The 25280-nt window shown below is 37.2% G+C and overlaps 1 protein-coding gene across 8 annotated transcripts in view; it reads left to right on the plus strand.

Moving 5' to 3' along the window:
- The window catches only part of msi2b (musashi RNA-binding protein 2b), a 286607-nt gene that overhangs the window by 204918 nt on the left and 56409 nt on the right, over positions 1-25280 (plus strand). For all 8 annotated transcript variants that reach the window (XR_003937356.1, XM_030154788.1, XM_030154784.1 and 5 more), the window contains exons 9-10: positions 9036-9150; positions 16680-16754. Coding sequence is in view for 7 of the 8 variants with exons in the window: in XM_030154788.1 (XP_030010648.1) it covers positions 9036-9150; positions 16680-16754 (190 nt within the window). In the remaining variant the exon portion in view is untranslated. The remainder of the gene's footprint in view (positions 1-9035; positions 9151-16679; positions 16755-25280) is intronic.

A 25280-nucleotide genomic window follows, 5' to 3' on the forward strand; every position in this document is an offset into this window, starting at 1 on the left:
CTTCACACTATTATTGTCTTCTATAATAGGCCATGAACTGCTCATATCGTATCTGAATGAGTGCCAGTCAGTGTTGCCTATAGACTTCATTCATTCCATGAAGTGAACGCTGTTAGCATTGTTAGCATAGTGCGATTTCTCAGTTTTTGCCTGCGATGTCTTTCGTCTTTCACAAGAAGAAGCCCAGGAGCTGACAACGCCAGTATCTTCTTATTACTAGCCATCTGTTCAATGAGTACAACATCCTTTCTTGACTACTCAAAACTCTCTGCTGACAATGACTGACGACAGCGAGCTCTGTGTTCTGGTCTAGAGCAGGGGTCGGCAACCGTTAACACTCAAAGAGCCATTTCGACCCGGTTTCCACGGAAAAGACAACACTGGGAGCTGCAAAGACTTTTTGACATCTGAAATGAAGATGTTAGCCTATATATACCGTAAATTCCGGACTATAAGCCGCTACTTTTTTCCCACACTTTAAACACTGCGGCTTATACTCTGACACGGTTTATACAATGATTTTACCGGTACCACGGCTTGGTGCCGCCGCGCACCTCGGTGGTGCCGCTGCGCACCTCGGGGCCAACGCTAGGTGCCGTTGCACCGCCGTACCATGGCTCGGTGCCAGGTGCCAGGTGCCGTGGCACCGCAGTGGTGACTTGCCTCGAGGTGCCGGTGGTGCCGCGGCACCGGTGGCACCCAGTTGTGGCACGGTGGTGCCATGGAACCTGACACCGAGCAGTGGCACTGCGGTGCAACGGCACCCGGCACTGAGCCGTAGTACTGCAGTGCCACGGCACCTAGCGTTGGCCCCGAGGTGCCGCGGCACCTTGGTCGTGCCATGGCACGTGGCATCATTAAATGTTCTATTTTCTTCAGATATTTTTCTTTTCTTAGATTTCTCCATACTTGGCCTACCTGGGGTTGAAAGTCTTGATAAATGTACAGCGTTTTGGCAGGCTGTCGGAGAGTGTGACGCATATTTTAGCGACGAAAAATAATACTATATATATATAATTTTATTTTAATATTTCGAGATCACAATAATCTTACAATTTACAACTACAATTAAACAAACGAACAAACACAAATAAAATACTTTGTTCAGATATTGTGCAGTTTTGGTGTCGCAGGGCATTCCGCGCATGCCAGCTGCCGGCTGACACGTCAAGTGCTGTCTCTGAAGAAGGCGAATGCTGATCACCAAAATTGCACAAGGTCTGAAGAAAGAAGTTAAAAACTTTGACTTAATAAGAAGACATGATACACGTTTTTGAGACAAATAACATACACTTCAATCGGACACTTATAATTTATTTTCCCAAGCCACGCAGAGCCGCAACATAAGGATGAAAGAGCCGCATGCGGCTCCGGAGCCACGGGTTGCCGACCCCTGGTCTAGACAGATGTTCTGTCATTTCCAGGTTTACATCTCGCACAAGCGCAGAACGTATGCTCAAGTGGGGAGTCGATTTGGCGTGTTCTTCACACTTTTTTAATCGTGTCGGGGAGACAAGAACCGACTGATCAGTTAGGCTACCTTTTCCGGCGACAACCAGCAGTCGGGTTGGTGTGTCTTCGCCCTTACACGTTCTACCTGAATTGTTGAACTTGCAATCACAGTTTTCAGACTGTCATTTCAGTCATGAGTTTATGAGCTTATAGCCTCCTGACAATATTATATCAAAATCCTTGTATTGACAGTTTCGTCATGTATGTTTCTGTGGTAACGTTCCCACCAATTAATTGTCCTTTGTGAACAGTAGTTATGCGTGTTCCATCTCCATAGTGACCAGTTACCTGTCACTACGTGTGTGTTAATGCAAAGCCCAAACACACACAAAGGCAGCTGATGCACAAGTGAGGCATTCCATTGTTTCACAAAAAGACTTTTTTCATCCTCCTCAATATTAACGGTCATCAAAGGATGTTAGTTCACAGTGAGCAATTATAATACTGTACTTCCACCAAGGTTATGCTGTTACACTATACTGTAATTTCACCGGCCACAGACACAAAATGAGCTGAAAATCCTTTACTTTTAACAGGAAGAGTGATGTAATTTGTATCTCTTTCCATACAGCTTTCAGTTTACAGGTCTCTGTGAGGAGGAAGGTGAACCCCAGACAGTGACAGATGAAGGGTTTGAGTGAAGTGGTTAGAGGTTACCTGTCAAAGTGTAACACAGGTGTCCTAAGGTGAGCTCAGGGCGAACAGGCATGTCTTCTGCAGCCAAACATTTAATGACACCAGAGTGCAGGGGTCAGTGGATCTTAATTAACTGATTAACTGTCCAGGACCGGGGGCTTTAGTCTGAGAGTAGAGGATTTCATGACAGAACTGCATATCTTATTTGCAACTGTATTAATTCAAAATCCTCAAAAATATCTTCTCATAACTCTGTCCCATCTGATTTACCAGGCAAAATTATTAGTCAGGGGCAGCCTTACTAGCTTATAAACAGAAACAAAAAATAGAAACGGAGGAAAAATACATCCAAAGCTTTTGTCACTGTGTTCACTCACTTCCCACTTTTAAATTAATACAGCCTGCACAGAAGATTGTGTTATTAGTAGGGATGCACTGATTGCTAAATCCTTGGCCATTACTAATACTGATATTTCATTTCATTTTTGCCAAGAGTTGATGCAATACTGATGTTACTTTCTGTTTAGTTATTTATTTTTCGTATTTATTTCCCCTCTTAACAAAGAAATCTACATTACAAAATATGAATGAATTATCAAAGAATAGACTCAGATTCAAACATAGAAATTTATGAAAAATCAAAACAAAACAAAACAAAAAAAATGCAACAGATAAAGATCTCCCACCGCCAATGGTGAAAATACATCTTATGCCAATACCGAGCCAATATATCAGTGCATCCCGAGTTACTGTGTTTTTCTTTTGCTGTAAAATGTGTTCATACCCTACTTACACCAACAGAAGCTAATCCTGAATGTAACATTAACTCCACACTACATTAAGACTCTACTGGGAGTGAAGCGGCAATGCCGGAAAAGGGTGAGAAAAGAATTAATCATCTGATGATGGTTCAACAGCCCCACCCATGTATAATATCTTATCACTTGTCTAAAATGAAAGTGGACTAACAAATTGGATTTAGTGGTGACCAAGTGGACATACATCACAGATACTGTCACTATGGGGGCGTGGCCAGAGGTTCAAACTGTCAGCTGACTGATGATGCTGGATAACGTAACAATCAATTTCCTGCAGTTACCACACCATCAATAGAGGGCGCCAAAGAGAAATCTTAAAAATTGTTACGAACGATAGATAGATAGATAGATAGATAGATAGATAGATAGATAGATAGATAGATAGATAGATAGATAGATAGATAGATAGATAGATAGAGTGTGGGGAAGCAAAATTTACAATATTTTGAGGCAGGGGTTGAAAGACAGTGTATGACCAATTAGTTTATTGAAAGTCATGAGAATTTATTTGCCACAAGAAAATTTACATAATAGAAAATGTTTTTATTCTATGTGTCCTCCTCCTTTCTCAATAACTGCCTTCACACACTTCCTGAAACTTGCGCAAGTGTTCCTCAAATATTCGGGTGACAACTTCTCCCATTCTTCTTTAATAGTATCTTCCAGACTTTCTCATAATAGTTTTGCTCATAGTCATTCTCCTCTTTACATTATAAACAGTCTTTATGGACACTCCAACTATTTTTGAAATCTCCTTTGGTGTGACGAGTGCATTCAACAAATCACACACTCTTTGACGTTTAGATAGATAGATAGAGAGAGAGAGAGAGAGAGAGAGAGAGAGAGAGAGATAGATAGATAGATAGATAGATAGATAGATAGATAGATAGATAGATAGATAGATAGATAGATAGATAGATAGATAGATAGATAGATCTGGGCAAAACCTGGATAATTAACTGTAATGTGCAAAAATAAACTATAAGAAACAAAGTAAACTGTAATGTTCAGTATGATGGTTCATGACCATAGGTTACACATAAACAGACAGAGGTGAGTCATTGTAAAGTGAAATAAACTGTAAATTGAAAGAGTGAAGCAGTAATGAAGGGTCTTGTCAGCTTTGATTCATTAAGACCCAATTGGATTACAATTACAAGCTTTTCTCTGAAAAAAACTATACAAAGTAGTCAATTCTCTATTTGTCTGCCCTGTTTTCACTTAATTTTCACTTCTTAATGGGTTAATGATGTACAAGCACCTGCCTCCATATTTTTCTCTGGTGTCTTACGTTTTGTCTTTAACTTTTCACAGTAATGTTATGTGTCAAAGCAGGAAAATAAAGCAGTGATTAGCAATAAAACACTATAATTATTCTCTTTTTTTGCAGGAATTACATAATAATAGATAACACTGACTGCTGAATGTTAACTACATCTCTAGAGTCAGAATAATGACAGGTGAACTAGACATTTCATAACAGGTATTTCAGTATTCAGCTGCACAACAGTAGGAAACAATCCCTTTAGTGATGACATTTTTAAATTGATTTTCTTCACATTGTTCTCTTTACTGGTTGACAAACAGTCCCTCTTAATTTTTCAACAGTCAAAGATATTCACAAAATTTCAACATGAAGGAAATGATTTCTTCTGTTTTGTTGTTATTCCTGTGCAGTACCGGCAAAAATGTGATACATTCATTTGTGTCAGTGGAAGCAACGAGATCTACTTTATCAGCCGTTCTGTTCTTTAAATAACCAACTTGTTAAATGGTTGTGAAAAGCCTTTTTCTTAAATGAATAACCCCACACCACCATGCCTGACATCGCGCATTCAGAGCCTTGACATTTCCAAACTATTCAGTCTATGTGTTTTGACTGTTCAGCTGGGAGTGGGAGCTGGAGTAAATGAATCACACTGTTTCCTTTCTTCAGTCTGCCAGTCTGTTGATTGAATCCATTCACTAGTGAAGCTAATAGTAGCCCTGCATCTCCTCCTCTACACACACACACACACACACACACACACACACACACACACACTATCCACAAGTCCCTGAAGGACAGTCATTGCCAGTCCATCCCGCCAACACCTTCCCGTTACACCTACAAGGTTAATATGTATGGGAGATGTATTGAAAAGGTCATAACCAGAGAATACTCCACTCTGTATCATATGGGCTGTGCATGAAAACAAAGGCAGTTGTTTGTGTGATGCTTCATCAGTAGGTTGTAATACAGCACTGATTATCATTTCAAGTACATGCCGACATCTGTGTGCGTTTTGTGCCCCTCATAATTCACCTGTTGGGTAGGATAAAGAAAAATAACCAGAATAAAACAGCAAAATGAAATGAATGCTCTGTATTGACATTAACATGTGAGGTTTAATGATAGGGATGAAATGGACTGGACACATTTTTAATGTGTTTATTTATTTTACTCTGGATTTAAAACCCAGTGAACAGCCAATTTATATTGCACCCTCGTCCTCATTTAATAATGGCTGGTTTTACTGGCCTTGTGAAAAAAAAAAAAAAAAAGTAATTAAAATAGGCAGTTTGACTTTTAACATTACAGTTTTAAGACTTAAGCATAACATGAGTAGAAACCATAAATATACTACTATAAAATGAAGTAATTCAACTGCACATGCATTTGCCACTATAGGTCCTGAAATCAAAACATTGACACGCACAATCGTAGTTCATGACATTTTGAATTAGTGTGGAATCATGGGTAATAGTGTTTTCACTCCTATTGCTGAGGAAAATCTACCTGACATAACTAAGGCAGAGACAAGATAATCTATTACAGTTTTAGTCACGTTATCTTGAATGATTCACATGTCATTTCTTTCAAGTTAAAAAGCTGTAAAACTGTAACATTAGTAAACGTTAGTTATTTATTCATTGGCAACCAAATGAACCCACATGAACCAGCGCATTACAGTATTTAATATGAAAGATTTCTTTTCATTTTAGCCTTTGATATACAATATTTGATATACAAGTCAAGAAAGTACATAACATAAGCTATTCTTATTGTGCTATTCGATACACATAAGTTGCCATGTTGAGGCTTTATTTTTATGTTAACGTTCTTTCTTACAGCACAAGTATCTGCTGGCGACCAAATGCCAACATCTGTTCTTACTGCACACAGCGTTTTAGGGTCATTTTCTTGGGGATTGGTTTGGATTACTTTACACTCCTGGAAAACTGAACTGCAGGTTGTTTGGACAAGATCCAAGGCTACCTTCTTAACGCAGCTGTATGTTGCACTCTGGAGTCTGGATGATTGCTCTTATTGCTCACACTAACCACACTAACAGAATGTGCTCAGTTGTTGCAATAAACCTCCTGCTTAGTGATAGATTTAGCTTTCCAGTCCGCATCACATACAATATTACAAATATATTATTAAAACAATCATTTAAAAAGGACATAGGCTCTCATTTGGCTTTATGCTTTCCCCTGTCTCTGATTCTATGATGGGAATTACTGGGGTGAAGCAAAATAAAGATAAATTATCCATTACAGTGCATCTGTGCCACTGATGAGGAAATATGTTGATACCAAACATTGTCGAGACTCTAGTGGTCCAAACTGTCATCCAGGCAGCCTTTGTTTGAGTCTGTCAGATCTCATGGGTGCCATTTATGCATAAACCTGTGTAACTTTCTTGGCAGAAAAGGCTAGTCAGGTTAATGGGGTGTCCCTTTTCTCTGCAAGACACAATGGTGCTCAAACACCTCCATTCACAATGTCTAAATAGTGGATCATGGTACTTTGGGAAGCACAGTACTGTGCAGCTTTCATAACATCCAGGACAATACCTTCCTCACCTAACAGTTAAAATGCAAATTTAGTATTTTCTCAGTGTTCTTGAGGCAAAGGTTTTGTCTACACAACCTTCCACATGGCGAAATTTAAATCTCTGCTTTCGCAGTTGCACAGCTTTTACGGTGTTTTATTGTCAGGCTCAGAATTATCTTGCTGTCCTTTCTGTTTATCTTTTCTTTCTCCTTATTTTTCCTACTTCGTTCACTGTTGAAAGCTCCTGCCCCCCCCCCCCACCCCCACCCAATACACTCCCTGTGTGTTTGAAGCAGGTGAACACCCACACACTCACACCACCACAGATCCTGGCTTTTGCCTGGTTTTAAATCCATGACAAGGAGCCCTCTCTCTGAATATCAAAGAGATGCATCTGAGAGCATGTAGGCATGAGTCACACCTGGGTTTGTCTTACTTCCAGCAGGTTACCTGAGTGTCCAACTTGATGGATGTGGCAGATACTACAGGAGGACACTGATCAGACACCAACGTGTCTATAGTGTGGGCAATAGTTGGCTGTGTTGGTCGGTCGCTCAGCGGTGTGAACATGTGAAAGTCGCAGCAGTGTGCTGAGACTTCTAACAGAGCCATTTGTCCCACCCAGTTCCTACTTCCATGCCGGCGGTCATTCCCTGATGATAAGAGTGCCTGTGCTCTCTTCAGCACAATGTCAAACCATGCCAGCCGAGCAAGGAGGGCAGAGTAGCTGTGACAGCTACAAAGTGGCTGAGGGAACTGTGTACTTTAGTTGGTCTGCTTCAAATGAAAGGGCTGCTAACAGCAACAAATCACAGCTCTGCAACGCAGCAACTTTCCTTCTGTGATAGAAACCTTTTTCATTAGTGCTTCCTTTTACATTTCTAGCCGTCTGCTGGATATACAGAGCTGGTTATACTATTCATTTAGCACAGCAACTTTTCACAGATGCAAAGTTCTATTTCAACTTGCCAACTTGCAATAGCAGGTTGTGTCTGCCACTGTGCATGTGCGAAAATGTGTATGAAGTTTGTGTGTGAATAGTAATGTGCACCGCTGGCCTGTCAAAGTTGCGAGCCTATTTGTATGGATGCCGGGCTGTACCTTGGTTGAGGTGTACACAGCGCTGGCGCAGTAGCCTGTCTTGTGCAGCAGGCCAGGATGACATGTGAATCGCAGCAGCCGAGAAAGCCCCGCTTAAGTGGAGGCAGTAGGGAGAAGCAGGCAAGAGCCAGGAGGCAAACAGACAAACAGATGGACAGGCTGATGCCAAGCAGGCAGTGGAGCAAATAGATTGTGCAGCATGGTGAACAGACTCAGCCTACCAAAGAACAACCAACAGACACAAGACCATGCCACCCTTGTCAACTGCTCGTGCTCCTCTATAATTCATAGAGATAGGATAGATACGTGGTAAATAGGACTCTCATCTTCCTCCTTCTCCTCATCTGCCCCTGTCACATCCCTCATTTGATATGTGTTATGTAGGAGGAGGATATGTCAGTCTTGCAAGATGGGAAATGAACAAACCGGTATGTGTGAGAAGTGAAGTGAGAGAAAGAAAGAAATGCAGGAGAGAGATGAGTGCTGCAGGTGGAATTGGACTGTGAGACACTGGGGACTTTAGCCCACCAGACACACAAATACGCAATTCAGATACAAAATAAAACAGAACCATCCACATCAAGATATTCAGTTGTAAAAGCAACTTTATATTTCAAACAACACTCTGGTTAAATGAAAAAAAAACAACAGAAAAGTACAGATACTGTTATGGTCGGAGATAATTGCTTTTAGATTATTCTGTTTTTAGATTAAACAAACACTCCCTCTTACAAAGCGAGTGGACATACTGCCACACAGAGGGACTCTGGTAACGACATTGAAGAACAAAGCTTCTCCCACCTTGATGTCTCAGAAACTCTTGGAAAGTATTTAGCTTGTATTTCCCTGAGGCTTTGGGCACATGCTCAGCGGAGCAATAACCTTTGCTTTAATGCCGAAGGAGCATGATTGTAAGTTTTCCTTTGAGACTTTCCTCTAAAATGTGAGGTGTTCAGATTGACTCAGGCTTGTTTTTCTCTATGGAAAACATCTAGCGCTGTGCAAGTCAAACAGAAAACCACCTAAAAGAGCTGAGACAGCCCCGTCAGATCTGTCTGGTTGTGTTGTCTACTGAGTCTAATGGTTTGTCTATGTGTGTGTGTTTGTGTTTGTGTACATGTGCATGTGTGTGTTTGTCTGTCTACATAGGTAGAATGTAAGAAGGCCCAGCCCAAGGAGGTGATGTTCCCACCAGGTACACGGGGGCGAGCCAGGGGTCTGCCCTACACCATGGATGCCTTCATGCTGGGGATGGGCATGCTGAGTGAGTAGTACACACATCACACATAAATACGCATGTCGGCTTGGGCTACGAAATGGTAATGATAATTTTTATCGTCTGCATTGTCAACTCAAACACTTCAGTGATTTGTTTTTTTCACTTAATTGTTCCTTATGTCTGTTTAAGTATTGAACAAATAGTTTTATCATTATAATTGTTCTCAATATTCTGCATCTAGAAATGTGAAATGTTGCATTGTTTGACAAATATGTAACAAGAATAGTTTAAAACCACAAATAACCATCTGATTTATGCAACTATCACTCAGACCCAAAAATCAAGCTATGATGATGTAACATTTATTATTGTGATAATTACCTATATTGACACATGGATACATAAATACACATCAAAGTGTTTTGTATGCAGTCTCTCTCTTTACTCTAAAGTCACAAGTAAAATACAAAAACATCAATGTAAAATTTCACTGTTGTAAGTATAAGTAATGCATTAAAAAGACCTAGTATGGAAAGAGTGCAAGTGGTGGTTTGGTTCATCTGACACATATATAAATATGAACTGAAAACTGAAATTTAGAGGGAAAAATCACTTTGATGGAGCTGTTTTACAACATGTAGACTTCTGAAATTTAAGCCTGACTACACTGCATTTTTTTTAAAAAAGGGTCATATTTCGCTAAACCCACTTTTATTAGTCTTCAGTACATTTACTGGTGTATTTGGACCCTAATAGATCATAAAGTTTGAATTTGAACCCTCCAGCTGCTGCAAAGCTATCTTTATATTCATTTAGGCAAAAATCCAGTGGATTTCTACAACCCATTTTAATTCCTGCTTAATTTGTTATGTTTTATAACTAGTTACATTATGACATTTGCACATACGCACATATGAGGTCAAGCCTTCCAACAAACATTTCTCCGAGTACGACATAATTGTTTGTCAGCAGCAGCGGCTGTAGTCGATACTGAAAATATGTTCAAACTTCGAGCCGATTACCTAAAATGTTCAGTTGTTGGTTGTATTAACAACCACAAGTGGTTGAATGGGACAGAGCAGCACATCCAACAACCTGGGGGGGGGTGGGACCTGAAGTGGTTCATGTGGATTTAAAGGGCCAGCGCTCAAAACGGCCTTTCTGGTGTCATTACTCTGAAAAAGGATTGAAGATGGACCTGTGGATCTGTGGAGTTGAATTAATGAAGAATTCAGACCCAAGCAGAGCATTTACAGCTTATGTAGACCACAGGGAAATGTTTTAAAATGCATAATTTCATTTAAGAAAGCAAAATATCACTCCTTTAAGGCAAAAAGGTTGGAAACCATTGGTCTAATCTTGAACAATGTGTTGTATCTGTGGTGTAAAATTGTCAAATTGTGAAATAGAAGCTGTAAATATTCTAAGTAGAAGCTTTCAAGTAAACATAACAAGTGTAATATTGCATCCGTGCTGTAACAGGTGGGAATAAAACGGGGAAAAAAGCAAAATTGCTCTTAAGTTCAGTTGTTGAGTAAATTCACTCATTACTCACTTTCCATTGCCGTCAACAAGATCTGAACACACAAAATTCTGAAATGTCACAGTGACACAGATTTTGAAACTGGTTGCAAATGGAAATGTAAGTGTTGGACATTTCCTCTGCACACATTACGGTGTACAGGGGAAGTGTCAGACCAGCATGTCATGCAGTCATCAGTTTCTACCTGCTAAAAAAATCAACGTATGCAAACTCTGGTCTAGATAGCCCCATTAGGTGGGCGCTGCCCCTAATTAGGCTGCTTCAAGGTGTGCCACCAGTGGCCACTGTGGTCTATTTCTGGTGGAGTCTGGTACAGGCAGCCCCTGGGCATATAGGAGCAGACCAGCACATTAGCAGGCTAAATGAAGAGGAAAATTGGTGTAATGTCATATTAAGGATTCATCACTGTGCCCCCCTTAATGGGTAATGAAGGGGACACACATGTCAGGGAGAGATCTCATCTACAGGGACCTCAGCTGCTGGCCCACCCCTCTTCATTACCATCCAGCCCATGCCCGTGGCCCTTTTTATTTAACACTATTGCACTTTCTCCCTCCGTTCATCCCCGCCGTCTGTCTATCTGTCTGCCACATTTCATTCATGTAATTTGTATGTACACCCCCCTCCCCCTACGCACACCTCCCAAATGAATTCACCCTCACTTTAAAGATTTATTATTAGTTCAAAAGCAAAAGCAGCTGATCGTAAAAGTCTCTTTTTACGTGTGAATCAGCCCTCCCCCTCATAGCAGGTGCAGCTGTATCTATATCAGGTAGTGCAATGTTGCAAGTGCTTTCAAAATCAAGGGAGAAAATGATTCATCTTTTGCATGTTTAGCATTTTCTCTCCATAATATGACAAAAAACAGACTTTTACAAGATATTGAATTTTTTAAGGAAAATAAAAAATAAGTCAAATTCAAGAACCACAGCCTGACATTGAAGTAATGAAAATGTATTGATGCAGGTCTTTTATCAGTTTGTGGATACTTGAGCAGTAAAGTTTATTTTTGTCTTTCTGCCGGTTGTTGCATATATGCATTTCTCTAAGACTCCACCGCTATTAAATCAATCAATCTACATAAAGTCTCATGTTAATAGTTTGGTTGACCTTTCAATGACAGTTGTTTGTGTTGCTAAGACCGGCCAAGTGTTTCTGTCAGCTCTATCGAAGTCATTCCTAGCTCTATCTCATCTGTTAGAAGTATTTAACAAGCACTGTGAACTTTTCAGAACTTATTACAGCCTAATGCGTCTGCAAAGAGGAGAGCACTCTTCCCCTCCATTGGGAGAAGGCAGGCAGAAAGGCAGTGATGTGCTCATGTGAGAATATTAACAGCCAACTTGTTTGGAGACACTCTTATCTAAATGAAATTGGAACAAGGACAGCGAAACATTCCTTTATATAATTTGCATTTGGAAAAAGGGACCCTAGGCTCATTATTTAAGAAAGTGTAAGCTTCTTTTGTGCCAAATCTCATTAAAGCCATCCTTAGCTCCTTTGTTTACTGGCTCTAATCGAGGCATTTATCTTTATTGTGTTGTGCCCGATGTATGTTTGCTGAAATTAATACACATTTGAGCCTGGGCGAGGTATGGGTGTACCAGATGGATAATTGATTTTAAAGTGAATCAGAACTGTTGAGCCATAAAATAGGTACATTAGCATGCATATTAATAAGGCAAATAAGAGCACTAAGAGGCCGCCACCAGGCCATACACAATGGCAGGCTTCATTTAGTGAATGTAGGAAAGACACCGGGTTTCCAGCTTTTTTTCCTCTCTCTCTGCTTCTCTTTTTATTTCTTCTATCATTTCTCTTTCCTTTCCCCCAATTTCATCCTTCAAAATATTTATTGGTATGCACACTCAAAGAATTTCATGAGGTAGTAGAAGCTTAGTAAGTATAACTTGCTTAGCTTAGTGTGTCTCAATCTGCTCTCTCAACACTCTTATATTCCTCTTTGTAGCTCTCCCCTCAGACACTCTGTACACATCTGGCTGCAAATTCTTCATTTATCATGTGAGATGCATTTTAATGCATTATATCAGACTGGGAAAATGGCTTTGCCATTTCAAAAAATGTTGAAAAAGGCAGTATGAGGTGCTTCAGTATCTAAGCCAACAATTTCAGTTTGGCATTTATTGTGTTTGACAGTAAGACAGTATCAAACACATAATATCCAATATTTTGCGGTCTGTAATAGCTTTTCATCGTATCATATAACAGTTCTTTTCAGACCAAACAAACAGTGAGGGCTTTTGTGAAAGCTATCCATCTGTGGCTTCCTGGTGATGACTTCTCATCAGCCGCTGATGAAGATTTTATTTTTTTCCGGTGTAGCCTCCATCCTACTTCATCCATACTAGGTTACGGTTCCCCTCACTGCCTCTCAGAGTTGCATTTCTTTTTGTCTGCGAGAGAGGGGAGAGGGCCTGAGAGAGGCATTTTCCCATTGGGTCAGGAATAAATTGAACTTTTTCATGGACAGCAAACACTGATTAGATATTTATGACCAAGGTCAACCTTTCTGATTCCAGCTGGCACAGGCTCTGAGGCATACAGAGCAGAGCATGCACACACATGCCCGCTTACATACACACACATGCACACAAAGCCTGCATACACTCACACAAACAGTCACATGCAAATATGCATGCATGCAAAACATTTTTAGTCCACTTTGCTGATGTAGATAAATGGATTCAGGTGCACGTGTGGTCCAACATAAATAAGTCCAACATAAATTTGTCTTAGAAAGTGTTTAATTCTGCACTCGAATTGAGTAACTAGTTTCATTTAATTGCTATTAGCCAGCAGTCTGAATAGTGGATTTACAGCGTAAAAGTAACAGTCTGTACTACATATTTAACAAGAACTGAAGACACACAAGACTAAAAGAGGTGTTCGAGGTCAGTTTCTGGGGTGTAGCTTACACACAATGAAAAAGAGTTATCATGGTTGACTCCAGTGATTCATTCCTGGCCTAAAGGACTTCCTCTTATTAGGTAATTTAGCGCAGACTTATGGTTGAAGGTGATAATAGCTCGAGGAAGACAGATAAAGAATGAGACATATACCGTAATTAGGGGGTTAATTATGTTTACTTTTTTGATGGTGCTCAAATTCTCTGTGATTCACACACAGGCTTAGTTGTTCACCCACCCACTCATCTCAAATTTCTTGTTTTGTCACAATCCTACTTCCTACCTGCCTGTTCCCTCACACCCTGTATCTCAATATGTTGCCCACAGCTGCTTCTGTCTGAAAACTGTCCAGCTAATTAACTGCTGGGTCTGTGGTTGTAATAAGAACCATGACAGCAGATGAACAATGCATCTGCTACTCTTAAATTTTTGTAATGACACTGAATCCTCTTTAGGCCTTTGTGCAGCTCCTCATCACATCAGGGACTGTATAACTTGTAAACAAGGCTGTTCCATTACAGACTTTGATTTACGGATATCACATTCATCCTCATCAACCGCAGCAGCAGTACAACACACCTATTTAACGGCACTTTTTCTTTAAAAATTAACTCTAACAAAATAATTCTGACTGTAGAGTACTAGTTTGTTGCAGATGTACATGTAGGATCCTAATTTAAATTGTGCATTTCATACGTTAATGTAACTGCAAAGTCACAGTGCTACTGAACTGTTGCTCAGATTTTTAATACACATTTTCACTCATATTAAACCACAGATTAAATCCAGAAACATTACCTGGTGTTTTCAACTTTTCAGTCATTCCAAATACTCATCTTCTTCTTTGTGTGAATGTACTACAGGTGTTTGACAGGCATTACTGAAATGAAAATGATTTAATTAAATTTAATCCACTTAGCAGAGTATAGCTTTCCTGAGTGTCTTTTTAAAAGGACAAAAATGCCAGTGCATAAGTGGATAACTGGATAGTAATGAATACAGAAAAAGGAGGGTACTCAAAAGCCTCAGTTGCTCGTTTCCTGATGTCAATTTGAACTCAGATTCTGATCATCACTAAACTGGACATCATCATATTATATTCCCTTTGGTTAAATTAGCCCTAGTTGTTTATGTTTCCAATGTGAAATTTGAGAATATTCTTTAATTCCAGCCTCTATTTATTTAATCTCCTTGCGTGTGTATGTGATTTTATTATCAACTCCTGACATCTTTAAAATAAATTGTGTCCACACATTTATTCATATGAACCTGTCTGTGAGGCTAAAGATGTACAGAATATAAACAGACACTGACGTCACTGCGAGGCGCCTGCTATAAAGTGTTATTACACTGAGCTATAAAAATGTCTGAGAACTTATGGTTGTATGAATAAAAATGAGTTACATATAGACAGTCAAGAAGCAGGAGCCTTATTATTTGTTCAGGATCTTATCAGTGATTCTAGTTCAGGCTATTTAGAATCTTGTGATAAATTTGGCCTGGATATTATCCCTTAATAAAGACCTGATCCAGGAACTGTGGCTCCTGTGCCTGTACTTAAGATATGTTAAATGTCTAATGATGCAGTTTATTGTATAGCAACAAATATAGTATGTTTGTATAGATGATTAGCAGCTATACTATATGTATTTGTATGTGTGTGTGTGTTTCTATATATGCAAAATAAAAATTATATATATATATATATATATAAATATATATATATAAAAAAAAAAATATATATATATATATATATATATATATATATATATACACACAGATGGAATAAAAATGAAAAAGAACATTAACCCTGTAGTGTCTTTAATTTATCTATGTACTCAATCAAATCAAATCAAAACTATTAGCACTTGAATAAAATACATGAATGATTTAATCTTTTCCAGCTATAAATGTGTCATCATCTCATTCAGTATGTTTGAGTGGGATAATGGTTGTCTCTGTTTTCATTTTAACAAAAAGGGCATTGGAGCTCATCTATTAATCTGGGATGATCCACGGAAATATCAGTTCTTGCACTTATTGTCATATTCCAAACAAAGCCCCAATTGCACGTACACTATATGGACAAAAGTATTCTGACATTCTTTTCTAACTACAAAAAAATAATGACAAGTGTTATAATATAGTTTTGTATTGTGATAAATATCATTACATTGCATTGGTTAGTTTTGTTTGAATATGTTATATTTGCTTCCAAAATGCCTCAGAGATGGGTTTTTTTTACAACATTTCTCTCAACATTGATTTTTTTTTTTTTTATCCATGACTATGATTTTAAATGTTGCACCTCTAAATTTCTAAAATATTTTTCATGCTCTGACTGTAAATAATAATTTTATACCACAAAAAGCCATGTACTTTCTTCACATCTCACTTAGGAAGAAAAATCTCCCATTAAACTTTAAGGAAATATTGATGTTTATATCTCAAATCAGCATGAACGGTATATCTTACAAGCTGTAGCCATAATGTGTCTCAATATTTTTGTCCATAGAGTTTATAACCATCAATGTACCTATTAGAAAAGAAACACCTGTGTCTCAATACTTTAGTCCATATGGTGTAATTATCTTATCTTATCTTATCTTATCTTATCTTATCTTATCTTATCTTATCTTATCTTACTTTAACTGAGACCTTACTAGTAACTCTAGTTTAATTTAGTTTAGCTTAGTGAAGTTTAGTTTAGTTGCACATTATATACAATAACATGACAATAATTAAAAACTAGCACCTAAAAATAGCTTATCCAAATACCCTTAAAAAAAGTATGTACTTATAAAAAAAAAAAAATCAGACAATAAAGACAGTATAATAAATGAAAGACAAGAAAAGAAAAGAAACAAAGAAAGACTGGATTATATACTTAAAAGTTGAGGTAACATTCAGATTATTTATGAAAAAAGTACAACTTCAGTATTTTCATGACAAAACCTGTTACACAATATAGATTTTTATACGTTTGTAGCCAAGGTATTGCAATAGCATTGAAATGGGTTCTGTATTTCCACACTGATATCTGTTTATATTATACCAACTAGCTCTACTTCTCATCTTTTTAACTTCTTTGCTCTTTATTTTAGGTTATCCTAATATTGTGGCAACGTATGGCCGTGGATACACTGGATTCACACCCAGCTACAGCTACCAGTTTCCTGGTGAGTTTTAAGACTTCTTCTAACGTATCAGCGATTCAGCTGATTGATTTCTGTTACTCCCTCTCCGGCATCACATACAGATAAAAACACACATACAAAAAATAAATGCTCATGAATATACACGTCAGTCACCAAATAATCTGCAGCGTTATAAGTACGTTGCGTGTTCGGATTTCTCAACCAGCTTCTCAAAGCGGATGTATAGCGTCGTAAATTGCTTACTTCTTTTCATCCCATACTTCAACATTACCATGACCAAACGCCTAAAATGGAGGAAGTCCTTCGTCTTCCATGCCTCAATGTATGCAAATTCATCTGTGAAGAAGCAGAAAAATAAGCAGCACTTTGTGTAGGCAGATTTTAAAATGTGTTTTTTTTTTTTTTCTTTTCTTTTTTTTTTTTCTTTTTTTTTTTATAATGGAAAATGAATGAAGTCATTTTCTGCATTAAAAGTGTTGACTCAGAGTGCCGGGCACTTTAATGGGAGTCCAAATGAAAGGCGTGCAGACTGAATGTGAGCAGCTGTACCTGTCTGCTGCCTGTGCCTCTGAGGTGCCTCACTTAGACAGGCGTCCCGTCAATTTCATGCTTTATTTAAGGACTTTACACATACTTTGTTTGCTGTGCCAGACATCATTCCTGCCACTGATAAGATGGAATGGGAAATATATGACAGCAGCTCAGATCTCTGTAATATCTTTTTGAAATAGATTCAGGAATGGTAACACGGGAGGTCCAGCTGTGACCACCTGCAGATCAGAAATATGATAAATTTATTCTTGACCACAGTGTTATTTGTCTGAAAGAAGCAGCAGTACTTGTCCATGAGGGTGAATATAGAATATTCAGAAAATTCTGAGTGTTTTTCCCCTGTTTTATGCCATAATTTAGGAATATAAATACCAGGCCAAAGACATGTCCAAACAGAAGCAGCAAATGTGCTTTTTTACTTTGGCACATCTCTCCATTTTGTAGTATTTATCCAGTCTTCTTACTCTGTGAAGATATCCCAAAAAGTTGAATCAAACTGAGAGAGGGATGAGGCTGAGAGGAAAAGCAACGATCAGTATTTATTCCATAAAAATAAATTCTAGTTAAACATGGATTTTTTGAAATGTTTACTCTTTAGGACAGATTAAGGGATATCACCTTCCCCGAGGCTAAATGTATGATTCTGTCCATGTTAAACTCAATTTAAAGAGTTTGATAAAGCTGTATGATTAAAACAGCCTCCTCTGGGCTCGCTCAGCTCTTGACAGGGTAATTGGAATTTTTAATGTATGAATCAAACTCCTTGTCCAAATTAAATAACCTCAGGCCAAATATTGACTAGTGTCCTTCCTTACTAAGATGTGGAAAGCATCCCCAATTTAAGATCAAAAGCTTTTTCTCACTGTACACAACACTGAGCAACACTCCTATAAATAAATGAAACTGGGAACAAGCAGGCTGTATCTAAGAGGCATAAATTGTGGGCAGCATTTCAAGGCTTTTCTTACACCCAGTAAACCTCAGGGGTTCAATGTTAGCAGGGAAAAAAAAGAGGTTAGGCAATTGTTCAATTGTCAAGATAAAACAGTGATAAAACATTGATCAGTGATGAAACAGTGAATTAAGTAAGAAAACTCAATAGGACACAGAAGGAAAGAGAAACCAAAGCTGACATCCCTGCAACCAAAAAAGGGTTGAAGTGAAGAAAACCAAACCCAAAACAGAAGTGAGATATATACTGGCTGAGCCAAAAAGGATAAAACACAGCACTCACTGTTAAAAAGCAGAGATCAGCTCATAGAGTGTTAAACACCAACTGACAACTTAGCTTCCTGGTCCCTGCAACACTTCCATTGATTAACAAGTGCATTTAATATCGATCGCATACTGTATGTTTCTCTGGCTCTGTTTGCACGGTTTGCATTAGTCACTTACAAAATGAAAACCTCATTACTATGTGATGCACTTAATTCAGATGTTCAGTGTTCTGATGATATAAATCAGATTGTTAGCAGTTCATCCAAATCTTTTCCGTGCGAGACAGCCATTTAGTTCCCAAAACAACAAAAACTAACTGAGGCGTTGAAGGAACACACTGATGCTGCGAATAAATAATTTGTTGTTGAGATGGTTAAATGTATAATATGGAATATGTTCACCTTAAAATACCTGCAAAGGTTGTGTTATATATATTCATAGATATATATATATATATATATATATATATATATATGTATACATATATTTTAATCTTAACGTTTTCATTTGATTTAACATCATATTTTTACCGGCATTACACCTCTGTCAGTTTTCATGCCACCTCCAGCTCTAAATATTTTTTTCACTAGCAAAATAACACACTGAAGATTTAGTTTATGGTGACAGTGAGGTGTACCAGAGATAAGTGGTTGGGTTAGTATTTTCAGTATCTTAAAATACATTTGCCATTTATGATATAATCATTCTGATTAGATCCCTATCAAATATAAATATTTCTTTACTGGTGTTGAAAGCAGATTTTTTTTTTACTTTATTTGATTTTTTATGATCAGTAGATGTGATGATAGACTTTATCATCTACTCCTGATTTATGTGATGATGTGTTTGATTGATAATGTAACAGTAAATCCATACTGTTTTAACTTTTCTTTAATCATATAATTATTATCACTTGTAAAATATTTTTCATATATATTTATCTATTTGATATGGACACAACAGTGGCATTTGAACTATAACATTCAATAATAAGAAGAACCAGATGCACTGTATTAACAGTCTGTAGCAAATTTACCACACCTACACACAGGAGGCTTTTATAAAAAAAACAACAACAAAAAAAAGAAAATAAAAATAACGAAAAAAAAAAAAAACTTACCAAAAATAATGAATATGAGTCTTGTTCACTTTCAATTTGAACACTTCTGTTAAAAATATTAAATTTGTGTTGTGTTTTCAACTCAGTTTTGCTCCTTTTCATTTATTCATTTATTTACTTCACATTCCCAGTAGTTATTACCACAATAACCTCTGTTCTTCCTAGGGTCTACACAAAAAAACAAGACATTCTGACATCTCATTATTGACAACAACCAACAATAAATGAAAAAATGAAAGTAATTACAAAGTAAACGTGAGCAAAAGTGAGTAAAAGTGCAAAAGTGAAAGTACATTATTTTCTTCATACACTAATCATTATCATAAAAAAGAACAAAACGAGTGATTTCATTATTGACAATAATCAGTAAGAAATTGAATAACATGAAAGTAGACAATTTACATCATTTACAATCCCATACCACATCAAAACAAGCCGAACAACAACAAAATGATTAAAATGCATAATTGATACTTGGTTTAGTGATGCAGTATTTAAAAATAAATCATCTTCACATCACAATCATATGTAGCCTAAACTGATTTATCTCTGAACATCCTTTTAAGTTCTATTCTAAGATGATGTTGCTTCTAATCTGAAATGTGGTGGAATGGTGGTTCATTAAGCCAACTGAAAGAACCATTCATACATCTGTTCATTTGTTAATTTTATGAACTATTACAATAATTATGAACTATGAACTATTCTAACTGTCTAATTCAGTTGAGATGGTAGTAAAAACATGAACTCCCATAATCCCACACTAGATCAAGATCTAGTTCTACTTATTATTATTATTATTGTTTAGGTTGATAGAAAGTAATTACTTACCATGGGTTTAAAAGTAAATATTGACACAAACCATCAAGGAAGCAGTGTGACAGATAAATGGCATACTGTGTCTGAAAACTGCAAAGAGATAATTATTAGTGTCTGAAATGGAACCAATAAAACACAATGAAACTCCAGTTGCCAAAAAAGACCAAAAATCTTTGTAGACAAGGAACTCCATCTGGTGTGAATAGTTAAGAATGCTAAGAAATAAAACAGTTTCATGTTACAAGGATTTAACTAAAATCCCTAGTTAATCAAATGTAGCCTGTTCTAGCAACTTTTGTACATTACATTTTAGCTGCTGCAAGTAAAAAGTCTATTAATCTGCATGTTGGTTTGCTGTATGTTCCATTGCTTCAAAAAAAAGAATGAAACAATTATGAGCACAAATCGTCTGTTACAAGCTGCACTAGGGCAGAAATCATTGTTCACAAGTGCATAGAACTAATCTGTGCTCATGTTTAAATCTAATTTAATCTTATGAATATTTGCCCTTTTTTCCAGTCTAATGGAGACGAATCCAAACACTTTGTTAAAGCTGCGAGAGTAATGAACTGTTTGACAGACAAATCTCAGACTTTTGCTCACTTTTTCAACCTGAGCTGCACCTTATATGTATCGCAGTAATCACAGACTGTTTACCTGGTGGCGCCATCTTTTTAGCATTAAGCTTGAACAGCAGTTTGATTTGAATTTCAAACACTATACTGCACATTGGATGTGTAGTGACAATCAAGACAACAGCGATGTTTACCAGTACCAGGAAGGTGTTACAAATGATTAGCAGCATGCCGCGAAAAACAAGTCTTTGTTTTGTTGCACTCATCAGAGCTCCAAGCCAACGTATGGCTCTCTTTGTAATTATGAACTCAATCGCTGGATTCTTTGTTCCTACAATAAAGTAAGTCTTTTTTCTGCTTTGTATTGGTTTCGTTTGTTAGTAGCAGGAGCCTGTTGAGGGAGACTTTGTGACACAATCATATCCAATGGGTTGTGACAGTCAGCTCTGCCTCATCTTATTGTGACACACTTAGATTGTGCTGATAAAGGACCTTGATGCAAACAGTGGCCTCTCAGTGTCACCCATAAGCAGAGGAGACTGTAATGTATGCATGCAAATGGGACTTGAGATATGGAAACCGCTATGTGTTGTCATGTTGCTATTTTCTGTGTGGATGTAAACACCTTTATTGTTTCTCACGTAGATGTCATGGAGTTTGCAGAGGATGCTATTGCCTTTACCTTCAAGTATGATACGTATCAATCTGTTGTCATTCTGAACAAAAGAAAGTCACAGTCATGACATATGGGTCTGATCAAGTGGTAACACGTGGACACATTTCATGTTCAACAGCCTCCGTCATGTAAGCAGAGTGACTTATATGCATGCATTGTACAGGGTTCCTACACAAGTATGGAAAAGTATGGAATTTGATTTTACAAATTTCCTGGTCTGGAAAAGTATGGAAAATAGACAAGTGCATGGAAAAATATTCATGTTTCCCAGACTGTTACTACTGTTTTATTTTCTAAAACATGAAATTACAAATATCTAAAAAAAAAGAAATGGATTGATCTGTTTTTTAAGGCGCTTCCTAGTGCAGCTAAAATGTTTGTGTGAGAGCACATATAGTAGGCTACTGCATCCCAGAAAACATTTGGGCAGATTGACAAGTTGAATGCCCAGCCCAGCCTTCTGCTCTTATTCTCCTTCAACCCATTTCAAGGCCCGCTCAGGTGTCGTCAAGTTTCACTGCTGCTTTGACGAACAGGTGATGTCCACACACTGTTGGTGAGCGAGCTATTCAACATGCCTTGTATGATCGTTGGCAGAACTCATAATGGGTAGATGTAAATGCTCTGATGACTGGCTCATAAATCCCAAATATAAAGACTGGTTGGCTGGTTGGAATTTTTTTACCCAGACATCTGAAAATTAGGGTCTGGAAAAAGTGTGGAATTTTGAAATTTCAAATATGTTGGAACTCTGATTATACATATTTGAGTAGGTATTTATGAGCACTTTAACATTATGTATTGCAAAATTTGGGGAGATAAAATTTTTAGGTGAAAAATGTCAAATTGCTGTTCGGTAACACGTGGACTTGAAGCGACATCAATTTTTTAAGCTTTACGCAAACATTCAAAACATGTGGTTCTCAATAGAAACTGATATCAAGTAGGACAAAACCTTTTAGATATTATGTCAAACTATGTTGACAATTAATTTGGGAGTGAAATATTGAAAAGTCTCTGTTTTATTGACATTGAATGTGGTAACATGTGCCATAGTAACACATGGACGACTCTTTACCACTGTATGCATCACCCAAAATGTATGAAAAGACCATTACTTTCTGAAAGTTTCACTCAAATATCTGAATTATAAGTAACTTGAAAATCAAAATTGGCATTTTGTGGTAACATGTGGGCAGGGCCTTTTAAGCAACTCACAAATGTTCAAACTCATAAATATCAATAATATTCACAAAATAATGAAGAGCTAATACTTGAAACTTAGCAGTCATCTATATAATCAACAGACTGAATACATTTTAAAATTTTTTAGGTATAATTTTTAGCGTCAAATTCGAGCTATGACTATGGTGTAAAAAGTACAATCACTAAAACCGGTTGTAACTTTTTTCTACAAGTGGTATTTTAAAAAGGGTAACAGTTCCATAAAATAGAGATCTTTAGCTAAAAAATGAGCGCACTTGATAAATGATGTGCAAATTTAGTTTTTCATGTTGATGTTCACTTTCGCTTGATCGGACCCATATGTAAAACTCTAGTTAACGACTGGCGATGTTTGCCCAGAAACACAGTGAATTCCCAGAGAAATGTTAATGAGTCTAATTCAAAATCTCACGAGCAGTGAATAAGCATGAAAACAAAAACCCCATGTGTATCTGACCATGCAGATAGTTTATATACTCACCCATGGTTTAACCTATCATTTGCCATTATACCGAATTAACTGAATTAGATTTTTATCGATGGCGGCCACATGTATGTTATGTATTGTAATGTATAGACCTCTCTGTCAGACAATTTCAAAGGGAGTATTTGTTTCTAGTGGAGTTCCAAGGAAACAACATTTGCATGTAAACTGTATACTATAATACTGAGAGATTAGTGCAGAGTGGATCAGGCCGGTAATGGAGGCATCGCTATTACTTAGGCTAAGGTAGACAGAATAAATAGATGACAAGTATAATAAAAACTGTAAATAGAATTAAAGTTGACACTTCAATAATGTAGCTTCGGTTTATTTTAAGTTGCTGAATCTATAGAAAGAATTTTACACTTGAGAAAAATCAGGTTTCCAATGTGATATCAGTGTCACTGTCTGAAAAGAACCAGACACGTTAGAAAGTACTTAAGATACACATGAAGTTTTTAAAGAAATAAGTTAAATGGTTAATTGTGCAAAATTGACACCAGTTAATAAAATTGTCAGCATGAACTAGATTGAATATAAATAGTGTTCTGCTCATGTTTAACCCATAAAGACCCAGCGCTACTTTTATAGCAGTTCCCAAATGAATTTTTCTCTGTATATTTAACCTTTCTTAAGTGATTTGTCACCATTTCTTATAATATTATCCTCTCTATTTTGCAGTTTTTCCTGTGAAAATCATGTATTCTTCTATGTTTAATTTACTGATCATATAGATGTTCATAAAAGCCCAGATTAAAGTTGAGGGTTATTTTATCAAAAACAGAGAAAACTGAAGAAAAAGTGACTTTTTCAGCAAAATCTATGATTAACTGAACATAAACCCAGTGTGTCCATCCACTGTCATTGATCCAACTCCATGGGCTGATGATGCAGGTGGACATGGGTACCTGGGTACAGTTTTCAGTCTGGATGGCTATTGGTAGGTATCCTTAAAATTCTGTTTTTGCAGAATTTAACCCATAAAGACCCAGCGCTACTTTTGTGGCAGTTCTCAGATGAATTTTTCTCTCTCTATTTATCCTTTCTAAAGTGATTTATTACCATTTATTATAATATTATCCTGTGTATTTTGCATTTTTTCAATAAAAATCAGATATTTTTTGCGTATTTAATTCATTGTTCATGTGGATTTTCATACAAGCTCAGATTAAAGTTCACTGTCATAATATCAGTAACAGACAAAAATGGAGAAAACGTGACTTTTTCAACAAAATATATCATTAACTGAACCTAAACCAAGTGTTGTCATCCACTGTCATTGATCCAACTCCATGGGTTTTACTGGTGAGTCAATGTTGTAAAAAATGATAGCGTTTCCACGGTAACTACGGAGCCTCTGAACGTCCAAATGGGTCAATCTGATGATGAATAACTGTACATTACACCAATTATTCACATGAATTGATAGGATTCGTTAATCAACATGTATTAAACAGTTTAAATCAGTAAATGATTTTGTTCGATGGGGGATGTTTGGGTCTTTATGGGTTAATCACAGCTGGGAAACATACTGTACGTGTTAGAATCACAAAACTCTGCTGATGGAGGAAAACCATCTGATCATCTGTAAATTACTGTTACTTAATTACTGTTATTGTGTATTCACAATCTGAGGATAATATTTGGTAAATTAGTGAAATTTACTCAAAGATGTGAGTATCAGTACCAATGAAGAATAAACCTAAGTAGCAGAGCCCCAACATTGTTCAGAAATGTTTCAGGTACCATCTCTTATGCTTGTAGTTTGTGAGTTTCCTGTTATAGGAACCAACAGTAATTGTCATGATGTTTCAGCTGAAGTGTACTTAGTTCCTCCTGGTTTCCATTTCAGAGATATCTTCACAAAATTATTCACCAT

This window comes from Sphaeramia orbicularis, chromosome 14 (assembly GCF_902148855.1).
Source record: "Sphaeramia orbicularis chromosome 14, fSphaOr1.1, whole genome shotgun sequence".
Lineage (NCBI taxonomy): Eukaryota > Metazoa > Chordata > Actinopteri > Kurtiformes > Apogonidae > Sphaeramia > Sphaeramia orbicularis.